The sequence below is a fragment of the Fundulus heteroclitus genome, chromosome 20, assembly GCF_011125445.2.
Source record: "Fundulus heteroclitus isolate FHET01 chromosome 20, MU-UCD_Fhet_4.1, whole genome shotgun sequence".
In the NCBI taxonomy this organism is placed as follows: Eukaryota; Metazoa; Chordata; class Actinopteri; order Cyprinodontiformes; family Fundulidae; genus Fundulus; species Fundulus heteroclitus.
The window spans coordinates 32475570-32491550 of NC_046380.1; the positions used below are offsets into that span (position 1 = coordinate 32475570).

A 15981-nucleotide genomic window follows, 5' to 3' on the forward strand; every position below is an offset into this window, starting at 1 on the left:
CTTAGCAACGGGGAGTCGTTAGGGTCGTTATTGGCCTGGCTTACAGGAACGATGTTTTGATCACCTGTATGAGGTGAGGATTGAGGTAATAATTGGAAAGAATCAACCTTATTGCTTATCGTAAGTTTTTACATTACAGCCACAAACATCTGCTGTTTTATGTGGATTGGGTGTGACAGACCAACACCAGGCAGTGAATAACTGCAGTGGGATGAAACAAACTACGTTCTACACAAATACGTTGGATGAGTTAACTTTTTCTCATGATTGCAGCTGCAGATCTTTTACAGGAATGTCTTCACCAGCAGCTGTTTACATGTAGGGACTAAAATTATTTTTTGATTTATTTTCTTCAAAATAATAGCTTAAAGGGCAATTCTGCAGTCCTGCTACAGAGTCATATGAACTTAGGCCTGGACTTTGACTAGGCCATTTGACCACATGAGTATACACTGATGTAAACCGGAGCATTATAGTTCTGGCTGTATGTTTAGGGTAGAAGGTCTTAAGCTTTTTGAAGCTTTTGGCTGGTTTTCTTACAGGATCGTCATGTATTTAGGTCAGGGCTTCATGGTATATAATCAGTGGAATATAAATGTGCGTTAATAGTAATTAATATCCCAAATGACAGTTTGGAATGCAGTATTACAAGTTTCTTAAGCTTACAGTTTTGTATCTAATGTAATATTCAGCCTGTTGGATGAAGCAGCACATGCCCACACCTGACATGAGGGACGGTGCCAAGAATGCTAAAGGTCCCAGACACAAGAAAATGGGAAGGGAGGGAAGCGTGGATTTATCACAACTCACACCATCATCACAACACACACTACATATATCGTCACTGCATGTTTTCTGATGTCACGTAGACCTGGTTTAGCTTCATCCATCCTTCCCATAAAGCTCTCCCTGACCTCCCTGTCGCTGCTAAAGAAAAGCATCCCCACAGCACGACTCTGGCACCACCAGCTATCACTGTGGGGTGGTGTGTTCACGGCCGATGTGCAGTGTTGGTTTTCTTGGACGTAGACCAGAGCACCTTCCAAAACCTCGACTGCTCTGCTGTGTTCCTTCATTTGTTTCTTCTTCTGAGGCTTTCAAAGATTTCTGATTTTTATTTCATAAACGCGTTTAAGAGCCACGCATTTTCCTTCCACTTCACAATTATGTGCTACTTTGTGGGGGCCCGTCGCACAAAACCCCAATAAAATAGTTATAATGTGGTGGCAACATGACAAAGTGTAGAAAAGTTGCTGAAGGTGGAGTAGGGATGGTGGAGGGGCTTGTTAATGTGGCATTTCTATGGATGAATGATCAAATGCAGCAAAGTCACGTAAGGATATTTCCAGAATGGCAAAAACAGACGCTAAAAGCAGAAAAATGTTCACCTATCTAAAATATTTAAGGTTGAGTCTTGACCACAGCACTTGCTCGCCTCACTCGCCTCGCTCTTTGGTGCTGTTGGCAGTGCCATGCCACATGAATAACACAGAAACCACTCAGGCTTTTATATTCAGTGTCTCTAACCTGCTTTTTGGGGAAAGCTTTCAGACATTAAAATGTGTCCGAGTAATATAAACACCACATAAATAGTTAAAGGTATTAAGATGACCCGGGTGTTATCCAGACATGGTTACAGCTACGAACCGGAAACCAAAGTACAACTACCCAAAAATAATTGATCAGTTGATCTGATTTCATTTCACATTTCCAGCATTTAACTCGAACAAATCGGCACAAACATCCAGTCAGAAACGGCAAAAAAAAAAAAAAAAACGATAAGCGTCAAAGATCTGCTTGGAAACCGATTAATGGGCTCTTTAAATATTCAAAGTCTCTTTCGCTAAACAGCTCAGCCTCAAAGCTGCTGTGGTCAATCTGAAATCCTCATTCAAGTTGATCAGGCCCGACTACAGATGTGAAATGAAGCCTTTCATAAATAAAGCAGGCCTTTCGGAACCACGGGAGGCACGGAGAGGCTCTCCAGGGGGTTGATATAGAGCACTCTGCATCAGATGTGTTGGATGTCTGCTGTTCTCAAGGATAACGCACATCTGTGAGTAATGAGGTGGACCAAAAAAGCACGACTCTATTATTTTTAATGAAAACTGTAGACACCAGATGTCTACCAGCCCCTCCAATTCAAAAAGGGCAGATTAGTAGATTTGTTTAAGTCCTGTGGTTGGCTGGTTGCTAGGGTGAGGCTTTATAAATGGTTTATCATAAAGCAGCAACAGGAAAAAAAAACAACTGTATTAAGAATTAGCCATCTTGTAAAAAATAAAATAATTATGCTTGAAACCGTATGATGACTGGGATTGTTTAATTAATTTCCTACTTTTGCTTTGATTGAAGCATCAATAATTGTTGCTTTTACGCTCCAGATGTGATTGAACTACTCCACGACATGTTTCATTAACTAGCTCAGAATAGCCAACGTTCAGGTGGCCCATCCCTCGTCACCATGACCTCCCCTGATCCGCAGCGCTGGATAACGCTGGTATAAGTCCACCTGTAGGGAGCTGGACTGCTTTGTGAATGGGGTTTATTTTAGCGGCACAAAATCTAAAATATTAGAAAGGTTTTATAAGTATCATTAAAAATCTCACCTCAACTATGAATGCAACGTTAACTTGAGACATTACAGTTCGTCTTTGTTTGTTTTGGGAGAAAAAGGGAGAGAAAGAGGAGCAACGACAGGAAACAACAGCAGCAGATGTGTCGTCACGTCTCTCCCGGGCAAAATAAAAGCTGTGAACTCTCGGCCCAATAATCGCAGCGCCTCCCTGACACGCCCACACCTGGGTCTACCTGCCAAATATTAGTGTTGGAAACAGTTGTGCAAGTGTGGAAGACGTTTTCTAATTATTGTTGGTCTTATTTTTATACCTTTGAGTATTTGGGAACATTAACGATTATAAGTTACAACAAAGTCTCCCTTGAAGCTGTATTTTAACGGCACAAAAGACAGAGAGAGGCCCGTGTGAGCAGCAGCACTTACTAGATGTGGTCAGCACTGTGCTGGGTGAAGGAGACAGCGACGTTGTCAGCTGGGTAGTAATCGTCTGGATGGGAGTAGGGGTGGTGGTCAATTCATTTAAGGTAGAAGAAGAATCCGTTGTACTGGAACCAGCGGGTTGTTGGGTAGTATTTGGAGCTGAGTCAGCTGTTGTTGCTGCTGCTGCTGCTGCTGTTGTTGTTGTTGAAGTGGTGGTTTCTTTTGTTGGTGTCGTGCTGCTGGTGGAGGATTGCTGAGAGGTGGTAGTTGGTGTGGTAGTGGTACTTGGAAAGTCTTGTTAAAAAACAAAACCAAACAGCAGAAGGGCTTTGTAAGTGTGAACCGTCCGACATTGAAACAGGTCACCATGTAAACGTGGATGTTGTTTTTACCTGTGGGGGGCGGCTCGGTCTCGGCTGCGGCCCCGAGGGCCACGGCCCCGAGGGCCACGGCTAGAAGCAGGAGCAGGGGACGCACACCCATTCTGCCCTGCAGCGAGGACACACAGCAGACACACAGAAAGGATTTTAGTCAACAATCAGACGCTGCAATAAAAACAAAGATGCACTGAGAAATCAGCCGACGACCGAAACCTCTGAATCTTCAGGCCCACCATTTTTTGTCAGCCAGCTTGGGAGTACTTCTATATTTAAATCACTTTGACCTTTAAAATAATGCTTAATATCTGTCACTTTGACAGCACACTAGACGGTTTAACCGTAGTGCTTTGAAACAGTAGCTCAAAGCCAAATTTGATTGATGGATGCAAGCGTGTACGCACACGCTAAATTCATAAAAGTTATTTGCAAACTAAAAATATTAAAATCCACAGATCACTATACATGACAGGTTGCAGTACCTTCACATTTATAGTCAGTAATGCAAACCGTGCTAATCATTGATTCCTCAGCTCTGTACCCATTTTGTCTTCATTTCCAAATATTAGTAAAACCCTTTGATTAAAAAGAAAGAAAGTCCACAAAAACTTTCCTAATGATGACAGGGATAAAATAAAACCAGAGCTTATAGAATGACCACAAAACTCTGATCAGGGAATCTTTCATATAATATAGTGTTCTCAATTTTTTTTAAATTGAATATTTCGCATCTTCCATAGGATTTCATGAAAGGAAATTTAAAATATGAGTTCATCAGGTTAGCTTTGCTTTACCTGAAGAAGCGAAGTTGGCATCAGTCACTCATTCGCACAACTTGGTCCTAGAAACAGACAGAAAACAAACAAAAAAAGAAAATATAAGTTTTTTTTTCTTTTTCTTTTACTAAAACCTCATCAAGATGAAAAGCTTTGATATTAAATTGACATTTATAACAGCTTGGCACAGGAGTGCCACAAATAAAATAAAGTCACAATCTACAATCTATAAGCATTGATGAAACACCTAAAATCTTAATTCCAGCTCCTGTCCTGATTTGTTCGTGCGATCATTGAAATTTGCCTCAGGCCATTAATATTAAGCCGACAACAGAGGATCTATTCAACCATTCAACACGGATACGCCGCTGTGGAGGACAGGGAGACTTGAACTGGGCGAGACGAAAGCCGGGACGTCGGTTCAGCAATCTGTCAAGTCTTTTTTTTTTTTTTTTTTTTTTATGCCAGAGGCTAACTGAACTGCACAGCGATAATCCCTGGATCTGATCCTGGAATAATTCGGCCTGCTCGCCGTTGCTTACAGTGATACTTAAAAACAGCTTTGGACACTGATTGGAGCCAAACACCGCGGAGCTGCCACACACAAACAAACTGGTGCTTTACATCCAGGATTATGGCAGCGTTGGGCCGAGGATGAACTGGGTGCTAAAAGCTCTAAAGCTGCCAGCTTTTGAGGCTCTGCAGCTTGGAGCGGAGCGCATTCATGGTGCCGCTTCCACGATGTTTTGTTTGGCTCTGTTTGGAGCTGGAATCGGGCCTGCTGAGCGAGTTATGCGGGCGACGACGCCGTTAACCCTTGCTGCTCTCTAGGTCCTCATCACTAACCCCTGCCTCCACTTAGCCGACACCTGTCTTCATCCAGAAAACAATTCAGCCCCTCATCAACTTAAAAATATTCAGCTGAAATTCTGTTTTTAATTTACACAAGCAGCTGTTTTGAAAGGTGGGTCTTATTTCTTAACAAGATGTTCAAACAGGGGTGATGGTGATATTTGGTGTAAGTTACTCCAAACCAGTCTCTGGGAGAAAAAGCTCACTTTGCTTAAAAGAAAGAGGAAGTAAAGAAAACAACTTTATTTCCTGTAACATTTTCCTGACCTATAAAGATCTACATCTGCCTTAGGTTAGAGGCATGTTCTCTTCCCTTTCCCATTTTGAAAGGTAAATAGGGCTCTCTATGCAACTTCAAATGTATATTCCTCATTTTTCTTTAAGGAAAAAAAATATTACAGTTAAAATATCCTAGGCTCTCTGATCAAGAATACATTTACCTCATAGTGAGCATGTTATGATCCAGATGTGTAGTATGGTCATTGTAGCAAATCCATCAGGGTTATCATAGTTTATTTAAAATGGGTTAAAATATGCTAAAAAGGTTATTACAGGTGCAAGTTAGCTCGCTACCACCAAAGCAAATTGAATAAATGTAATAATTTAAGCAATTATGGTCAGAGGTAGCAGTAGGGCAGTGCATAAAAATCAATACAAAGATTAATATTGATGTTTTTAAAAATTATTTAATATCCATATTCTGGCTTTCAATATCAATATACCTCCCAACCCCTAGGGTGCGTTATTACAGCGCACCATTACTGTTCACAGCGAGGAAGTGCAAGAGAGACAAATTTACGGAATTGCAAACAGGATTTTAGAAGCGCCTTTGCCCCTAAAATCCGACGTTTGGGCACATTTTTGGTTTCTGTGATGCATTAAATGTATTGAACCAAATGCATTTATTTTCCTGTTAATATATCAGGGTTCAATAAATTGAACATACATAATATGTCGCTGGTTTTGTTGATTGAATGACTTTGAGCATTCATTTGAAAGTGATAAATATTGATATTGGAGTCAAATCAAATCAAGCTGAGCTATATCGAGAATGGTATCGAATCAGCTCATCCTAGATTATACCCAGCCCTAACTAGCAGTACTAATATATATATATATATATATATATATATATATATATATATATATATATATATATATATATATATATATATATATATATATATACATACATACATACATACATACATATAGTACTGGTTAATATAGAAAAAAAGCATATTGATAAATTAGAAATCATATTGATCGATATCAGTAATTAACAAAAGAAATTCAAAACATACTTTAAGTGCAGCCCTGGCCGTCCTGTCCACAAACAAAAGATTAGCCTGTTTTAGAGCCCTTTAAACATCTTAACCAGCGGAGCTAATAAATCTGGAGGGCATAGTAAATTTTCCTTTCCATAATTGAAATTAAAATGAAACTGAGAATGTGTCTTTTGTCCTTTGTAGAGATATCCCAAAGGTTAGCTTGAGCAATGTTTTTGAAGTAAGTCACTTTAACACAGGTGGACAGATATTTACATATGACCATATCAGATGAAAACAACTGATTACCACTGAAAATCTGTTGAATCTTTAACTCTAAAAAACAACTTCATAGACGCATAAAATTGGTAAACCATACTCATTTCAAAAAATAAAGCATTGATTAGAATTGTGGACAAATAAAAGGGCTTATAGATAAGCTATATATCTGACCCTTGGGGGGGAAAAAAGCACAATTCATTTTGTAACAGCTGTTTTAAACCGCACCCCTAACTGCCTATCTCTACAAACTGTCCTCTCATCAAATGAGTATTATAGAGTGTCAGGATAAAATCAATCTCCCGGACAAAGCTCCCTGATGGGTGCTGTCATCAGCGAGCTCGTTTTCAGTCACCTTTTCATAAGGGAGCGTGACTCGTTGTTTCTGGTGTGCGATGCACTAAGGGTGAAACATCCGCTGGTGTTAAAAGGTGTGCGTCAGTCCTGTTGCTAACCTCTATATCCCAGATGCTGCTCGCACCCAGGGAGGTTTTTTTATTTTTTTTTATCCAGAAGCTGTGTAGCGCCAAGAGCACTACTCCCCAGAGATGCATCCTAATGTGCTGTGGGCTCTTTAGAAGATGTCATGTTCCAGTTTGTGAGTGTAAATGCAAGCAACCCTTTTTTAGCTGACTTGTGCATTGATGGAGGACATCATTTATTTATTGAGTATTGGGGAAGTGCTTCTATCTGGGACACTTTTGGGTTCTGTGCACTCTTTGCATTTGTGCAAGTCACACTGAGGGTGGACAGTACATTAATAATCCCTTTGAGCCCAGAGGGTTTTAGGAGCAATTTCCGCCTGAAATTACATACCTGATATAAATCAAGTACGCCGCTTTAGTTGTAAAGTATAAATGCAAATTTTGTTACCCGTGTCAGTAAGACATAAAAGAATATTGTTCCAGTGGAACAACTATTGCAACTGTTACTATGCCTGATTTATTAGTGATTGAACAAAGAAAAAGAAATCCAATGTTTGAGCCTTGGCCATATTTATTTCTAAATAAACATTACAAAACACCATGAAAACCCTTTTGAAAACCTATGAAAAGCTTCAGACTTTAAGGATCCACACATCTACAACAAATCTTGAGTAAATGAGTTGGATTTAATTTTGTTCCACAAAGGTTTTAGTGGGCAGTGTGCCAGGTGGAGCTAGGATTTTGGTAGTTTAGTCAAATGTGCCAGAACTGTGCCAAATCTGTTTTTCACCTCACAAAATGGAATATGGTCACACGAAAGAGCTGATTGCCATCGCAGGACTCTTTATGCATATGAAATAGTCTTTGGTCAACACATTTACACCTCAGGTCATCAAAATGTACCGTTGTGCATGGAATTATTTCAATAATGCAAAAAGCAATGAACAAACCTAAATCGAAAGCTCGATGGTGCGCGGAAATGACATCACCGGATATAGCGTAACAAAGATGAGCTTCACGAGATACCAGACATGGGTAGTTTGAGCCAGTAGATGTGTGTTTTATCTCGTTTTTTCCCCTAAACATCCACCATGTTTAGATGACCTTTAAATCTCATCAGCTATATTTAAGTAGCAGTAAAAGCATAAGTATTTGTTTGAACAAAAATAAATTATGGGATTGTTTTGGAAAATCTAAAGTCTCCTCTTGCGAGCCAATTAGGGGAAAAAAGCAGTGTTTCCTGTTGTTTAGAGGGGCCGCTTAAAGACCGGGGCCCTCGTGTGCGCCCAGGTGTTGCTCCACTGCTGACCTGAGTTTGAGTTAGGAGGAACACAAACAAGCTTTAAGTAGGCCGATACCCACAAACATCTCTGTAGGTCCTGTAGTTGACAGAGATCAAGTTTTTCTTGGCCGATACCAAGAACAGACTTTAAATCTGGACTAAGATACAATTTACATTAATTTAGTAAAAGAACCAAATGCGACAGGGGGGTAAAAGCACCTGGTCAAGCCACAATAGGACGGCAACATGGCGTTAGACTGATGTGAAAATAACGGCATGGTGAGACTTCTGATGCAGATTGTTCTGTGCAGTGCTCTGCGTAGGCAGCAAAGACGCCGCTCGATTTCACAGAGTATGGGAAGGAAATGTTTTGTGAAAGAGGTTTTGAGGTCTGACCAGCGGATTCTGATTTTGATGGATTCATATTTTCAATTTCTAAAGGAATGTAAAATGCAAAAGATAAAAAGTGCTGTGGGCTCTTGAACAGAGGTCTTTGAATCCAAGAGGAAGTCAAGGAATAACAGGATTATCATAATTTGTGCATAAAAGAATACAGTCAGGTCCATAATATTTGGACAGAGACATCTTTTTGATTTAATATTGGATCTGTCTATTACCTAAATTAATTTTAAGTGAAACGAGTCAGGAGTGCAGACTTCTTAGCTCTAATTGAGTGGATTGTTCAAAATATTGCATAAAAATGTGAGGAGGTAAAACATTTTTAACACAATCTCTTCATATCAGTGTCTAAAAAGCAACGGGACAAAGTAAATAAGATGTTTCTTTCTAATACTTTGATGAAAACTCTTTGACGGCAATGACCACCTGACCCGGGTTTCTGACAGCATGTTTTTCACGCTTTCTTCTGGATATCTGGTAGAGGTTGACTTCTATCCAGTCTTGTCTTCATGGTCGACTTGAGTATCGATACGCCAACTTCCTGGGGAGTGTTGCTCGCTTGGTTGGCTTTTGTGAAGCTCTTTCTCTTCACCATGGAGATGATTCTGCCATTACTACCTCTGTTGTCTGCCTACTTATTCCCTTGAGTCCCTCACTGGGTTCACCAGTGCTTGCTTTCTTTCTTTCTTTCTTTCTTTCTTTCTTTCCTTCTTTCCTTCTTTCTTTTTCAAGAGCTACAACCTAATTATTATTATTTTTTAACATAAATTGTTAAGTCTTACCAGTTAATTGGAGCAAATTCCTCTAGAAACTGTGCAACAGGGTGCAGATAAAGTTTTTTGTCCTTAAATGTCAAATTTTACTTTTGCATCTTTCCAACTCGCTGTGAAGCAGCTTCCATGTATGACTGAGTGTAGCTGCGTGGTTTGATGGGATGGAATGAGACTCGTACGGAGACATCAGCTGGCGACAGGAATCGGTCCATTTTATGCCTGACCAGCTCTGGTCAGCGATTGGCCAGTCAAACGATACGAATCCGATCGTTTTATCCTCTCAGTGAGCACGCCACACGCACGCGCAAAACAGGCTGTGCTGACAATGCCGCGACTTGGTGAAGAATTTATTCAGGCAGAAGAAGAGTCAGATAGTTTTTGTATCACTGGGGTGTTTAAAAGTATAGAGTGGAGACATGAAAAATTTTAGAACACCCAAATATTCAGTTCTTTCCATTAATCATCATACCCTTATTGATTTCTAATCTTTCTAGTCTTTGTCTCTGGATAAGGATGCTTTGACCGCCTTCTCATTATGGGCGCCTGATATGATTTTGCCCATTTTAAGTGGCAATAAAAGTGAGTCTATCCTAATTTATCGTTCACCAGAAATTCAATTGTTTAAATATTACATAGTACGATGAGTTTTGAAATGACATTTCTTCAGTTTTCATTGTTTGGAATATTATATCAATATTACTATATAGATTTTTCAGGGTGTACACTTTTTCATATGACTGTATTTCAAGTTGGAAATTGCTTTTTCTTCTACCATCTCTGCCATCAGTATTGTTAACTCTGAACATTTGCTAAAGAAGTACTATTCCTAAAACACTAAATCAAATCATTATTCATTACTCAAAAAGCAGAGACCCAGCATTCTTTGTCTAATTTTCCTTTACTTCAGTTACATTTTCTGTAGGTTGACGGAAACGCATAGGAGGTGTGGTTGACCCTTTGCTAAGTGTGACACTGTCTAAGAGCTGTGATTGGTTGATAGTACAAGAAAAATACCATCAATGGCTCCAAGTGATCAAAGGAGCAAAATTAACCAATTAGACTGGATTAAGAAATGTGTCTCATGATGATGAAACTTAGCTAAAAAAATTGATTGTCACACAGCACCAAAATGTTTAAACACACCTTATTTACATCCTCATTGTTATCTTGATTTGCTTGTTGATTTTAACTCACCAGTCATTTTACTGCTTTATCTGTCTGATATTAATGTGCGCTCACATGTCAGCATTTCACTGGGGTTGCCTGCTTATATTTAGCAAAACAAACAACATAAAATGGAGAAAAAAGGTGGAAAACCTGGCCGCAGAGCTCTGGGAGGAAAACAGAGGAGTACTGAAAGGTAAATTGGTTCCTGGATCATGGCGCAACTAGGTGGACTTTGAAGCGCATGACCGCAGATCAAAGCATGGTTTTCTCTGCTTGAACGCACCGGTCAGGTGAGAATCGCTCCATCCAGCAATCAATCACACAAGCAAACTTCTAGATGATCATTTAGGCTGCTGACATTATCATGCGATACAGACAATAAAATTACGTTACCAGAGCCGCGCCTTTAACCCGTCGGTCCGCTGAAACTAATTAATTTCCCCCTATGAGGATGATAAAGTTTATCTTATCTGCATAATAATAAATGTACGATTGTTAAAAAAGTTTTTGTGTTAATTTCCTCCACGGTTTAGGTGGTGGATCAGCCAATCAGTCTCTCTCTGTTTCCACCATCTTCTCTGCTTCAGACACGCTTAGGCTCGCTAAAAGGTCCTCCTCATTACTCTAAACATTTTGCCATCTTAGAAGTTCTCTTAAGGCCTGGGATGCTTTGTGAATAACTTTTAGCTTACCGAGGTGAAATTCTAAGAAAAATCTAAGAATTTGAGAAATTCTAAGATTTTACCTGAAATGTCATCACTAAGAGCTACTTTTAGTCTGAGGATTCTTTGTGAATACGGGCGCTTGGCTTTGACACTACTGTCCAAAAATAAAACATCAAATGTATGAAGCAGCTGGTTATAGGCTTAGTTGGCAATGTGATATGAAGCTTAATACTCCAACATGCATTTGGTAAAGGGAAGAATAACCTTAAAATACTGAACTTCTTTTGTGTGAACTGTCAGTCAGTTGGAAAATAGGTGAGCTTTGCAACACAAAATGTCCTTTACAGTGTTTGTCTATGTTTATATATGGAGGTTAAACATTTTAGCCCCTAAAACACATTCCAGATTGGTAGATAAAGACTGATCAGTGAAGCTGACAGACTATTTTGTGCATTCTTGACCCTCTTCACCACAAGACATTTTTCTAAATCTACCATGTGGTTTTTCTTTGTCCTGTTGCAATCACAGACTTATATATGTTAATAATAAGATTTTATGTGACAAACCTAAGTTTTGACTTCTGGAGGCAATTGGTTGCACTGGATTTTATCTAGAGGCATCCGATTAAAGGAGGCAACCAACATAGGCCTGCCACACTTTTGAGTTTTCATTTATACGGCCCTTCACAACAGCTCACCAGACAAAGTGCTAAACAATAAAATCATAAAAAAACAGGTTTGGTTCTGGGTATGCAGAGTAGATTTAAAGAATCTGTTACCCGATTTTAAAGATGCATGAATCTGAATATAATGTGCGTCACAGTGAAAAGACAAGAGATGCTGAGTTATAACCACGCTGGGTGGCAAGAGATGGAGAGAAAAAAGAAGGGGAACAAGAATGGAACCCTGTTGCACCTCACATGACAGAGGAGGACTGGAGCAAGATTAGTTTTTCATCATAACTGTGGAGGACCTGTTTGTCAGATAGGAAACCATTTAAGCACCGATCCATGGATACCAACATGGCTTAAGTGAGACAGAAGGATTTACTAATGTCACTTTCATGGGACGCTATCAGATTATTCCACTGTGGGGAATTTGTACTTCTTTAGTTAATTGTATAGCACTAATGTTGTTCCTACCTACCCCATTTTATCTTTTATCTGCAATTTATTTGTGTTTGTGCAGCTGGGACGACAGAATTGCCACCATGAGGATCTGAAATTATGTCTACTAAATATTTCTGAGTCCATCAGGCAAATGCAATAAGAATGCTTTTGTGTGAGCCCTAAGAAATAATATAATTTCAATTCCTATTTTTTTAAAATAGTAAAAAAAAAAAAAAAAGGTTTTCTGCATGATAGCTGTTACATGTCATAAAACTGCCCATAGCAGGTTCACACCGCTGTGCATTTTCTTTGCTTAATGAGCTCCACTGGCTAATGAAAACCCTCCTCTGGCTCTTTGGAGTGCAATCACACAGTCGTGAAAGGGCTTGGCTCTGCCGAACCTATTTGATTCCCAGTAAAAGGAAGACTTAAAAGGTGGAATATAAAGGAAGTCCAATTACATCTCCATGACAACCAAAAGGCCAAGACATAGGATCAGAGCACGCTGGTTATTTAACTTAAAAATGGCTGGTTTTGATTACTTTGGATTTATTTGTGACCTTAGATCTCATAATGACAAGCTCATTCCAAAAAATTGGAAATGAAATTTGGTTAAAAGTGATAATTAAATAATCAACGTACCAAAGCATACTCTGGATATAAAAACAAGAGCCTTTTGTTATTTATGATTACGTCTGGGCATGTTTTAAACTAGATTTAACAAAAGGAGAGAATATAGCACCACACTGCTATTTTCCCAAATTATTGAATGCACCACACCGTGTGCTACCAGGCTGCAGTAACAACAGCACTCTTCAGTGTGGAAGTTGTTACAGAAGGAAGCAGACTTGGAGTCATATATTTTTAGTAAGGTTTTGTTAAAAAAAAAAAAAAAAAAGTCAGATAAAATACAAAGATGTAAGAAACTGTATTTTCTGAATCTTTGAGGCATGTCTTTTGTTAATTTAAGCTTCAAGAGAGAGCCAGAGGTAAGCACCTAGTCTCTCCCGCCAGTCTAGCGAATTTGTTGCTATACTTAGTGACTTTTCAGACACATCCAGCGACCTTTTTCAAAAGACATCTAGCGAAAACCATCTAGCGACTTTCTTCTGTGTTATTGGTGATTTCCCATGAAAGCACCAATGCCAAGTAAGCAGCGAGTGCTGCTGTGAGCCCCTTCACACTTCTCCAAGCACTGCCATCATGAAACCCGCCTGCAGTCGGAGGAAAGAGAGCAGAGAGGAGAGCCTCGCCGTTTCCACACTGCAAATGTATCCCACCCGCACCCTGGATTACAAAGGGGGATAAAATACATTTAATCTAGTCTTCTTCTTCTCTGAAATTGTTACACTAAAATAATTCCCTGAATTTGATTTACACAAAGCTTCAATCCCTTAAGCCTGGTTCACTCTGTGTGCCTTTAATAACTGTTGTCTTGGTAAAAAAAAAATATATATATATTATGTGGTTTGGATTCAGGCAATGTATTAAAATTCATTATTTCACAAGGTTCATATGTAGATCCATACAAGTTTATACATTGAGAAAGAAAAAAAAGTTACATTAACATTTTATTTAATGGTCAAACTAGGATTTATTACCACATAAACACACACACAAATACAAAAAAAATGGACTGTTGAGTACCGGTACCGATTCCCATGTACCGCGTATTGGTACCGTATCGGTTCAAATGTGATAGATACCCCTACTAGAGAATACATCTGGACACTGCTAAAGACAGTTTAAAATGTCAACTCTTAAATCAATGTATCTCTTGTTTTTTAAATAAAGCAATACAACATCATCTCTGCTCCCAAAAGGATTTTTTGATCGCCTACACCAGGTAAACTAGTAATAAATGTTAAATGGTGTTCCTGTCTTCACGTTATAATTCCTAAATAGAAATCGAACAGCGGTATTTGCAGGTCAAAGCTTTGCAAAACCAAGAGATTGGAAATTGGCATGAAAAAAAAAAATGAATCGGTGCATCTCTATGAAAAAATACAACTAGTAGTAAAGATAAAAATGACTCTACATTTAGATCAATAGGGGGGAAAAAAGCACAATGTGCTTACACAACGTCCACAGGCGACTAGAGATTGAGGCTGGGCAAACTCAGAGCCTTCAGGCCCCACTGATATGACACAAGCAGCGCTTATCAAAGCGACGTTACCATTCATGCAGAGAAATATTTCCTCTGGCTTTCTTACAACGCATCCTGCTCCAGTAGCCGCTGCAGTGCTGGATAATGCCTGCCTGTCTGTCTCCATTCATGGCATATTAATACTGTTTCTATGTCTTCAGCGAGAGGGGGTCTAAGGCAACAGGATCCCTGTGAATGCTTCTCTTCACGGGAGATCGAAGTACGCCTAACTCAGGGCTGCAAGGACTCTTGCACAGAAACAGACCGCAGATTATACGTCTCTGGTGCCACATACAACAGCCACAATCCTCTGGACTTCCTTTTCTGAGGGATACTACTCCCTGCTGGTGTGGTTTGTGTTCCCGCTGGCTTCATTCACAAGCTGGCAGAGTTGATAAAAAGATGACGAAAAGCGTGGGGTTGCTGTTCTGGCTAATTGCAAGGGCAAGAGTGACCGCAGTGTCTCTTATTAAGCCTGCAATGATGATTCTGGCCCATCAGACTGAACGGACGGATCAAGAAAACTCACTTGTTTTAATGAGCGCCACTGGTGAGTCACTGAAGCTCCGCCGCTTTGTGGGGTTTCTCACAGGAGATGCCAGGGGCCTCTCAAGCTTTTCCCACATTGGGCACAGAGAGGATCTAAAGGCGCAAACCCATGGCATTCCCACAAAAGCCACTGTGACCTTCAACTGGGTTTTCGAAGCCAAAAAGATGGCTCTAGGGCCGCAAAGAAACTTGATCCACAATCACCTCTGCCCTTTGAAACTCGAGCACCAGAACCGATTTCTAGATGCAGCCAAATCAGGATGTCAGATCTCATTTTACTCCGCACAATGAACAAGATGTGCGATCTCAAAACACACAAACCTCTGAAAGCAGTCCCAATTTGCCGACTTTATGTTCTTTAATCTTGTGTTCGGGACCTAAATGCTAATTCAAATCTTTTTCAAATGAATGTGCAAGTTCTTATATGCATAAAAAAAAACTTTAACTGTAAATCGTAATTTCAAAACTTGCTAGAGATGTACTGATCAAAGATCCGTAGATGGTCAGAGGTTTAAAAAATGCCAATTTTTTAAACCTCTGACCTGCCGGTTTCAATTTCTCTTTTAGAAATGTATATAAGATGCTAAGACACTAACAATAAAACTTTTATAGTAACGGGAGTCTTTTTTAAATCAAAACAGTCAAAATCTACAAACCTCTTTGTCTCCGTCTCTGAAAATCCCCAAAACCAGTAAAACCCTCCAGCTAAGGGGAGTTTTCTACATGAATAAAACACAACAGAAAAGAAATGCATCAGGTCATTCTTTCCTTGACAAGCCATACCTAACATTCCCTTTCTTTATCCTTTGTCTAGTTCTGCACACCTCAAAGTCCATCACATGAACTGATATAATTTTTCTACTGAATCCGTGCAAAATTAAAGTCATAGACGCACATAAAGCTCTGATTTATTGTGA

General features: G+C 39.5%; 1 protein-coding gene across 2 annotated transcripts in view; it reads right to left on the reverse strand.

Annotated features, from left to right (window-relative positions):
• The window catches only part of LOC105931849 (protein tyrosine phosphatase receptor type A), a 37181-nt gene that overhangs the window by 14938 nt on the left and 6262 nt on the right, over positions 1–15981 (reverse strand). For both annotated transcript variants that reach the window (XM_012870722.3, XM_021320540.2), the window contains exons 2-4: positions 4170–4216; positions 3391–3487; positions 3002–3292 (exon numbers count right to left, since the gene is read on the reverse strand). In XM_012870722.3, the coding sequence (XP_012726176.2) occupies positions 3002–3292; positions 3391–3487; positions 4170–4190 (409 nt within the window). In that variant the 5' untranslated portion in view covers positions 4191–4216. The remainder of the gene's footprint in view (positions 1–3001; positions 3293–3390; positions 3488–4169; positions 4217–15981) is intronic.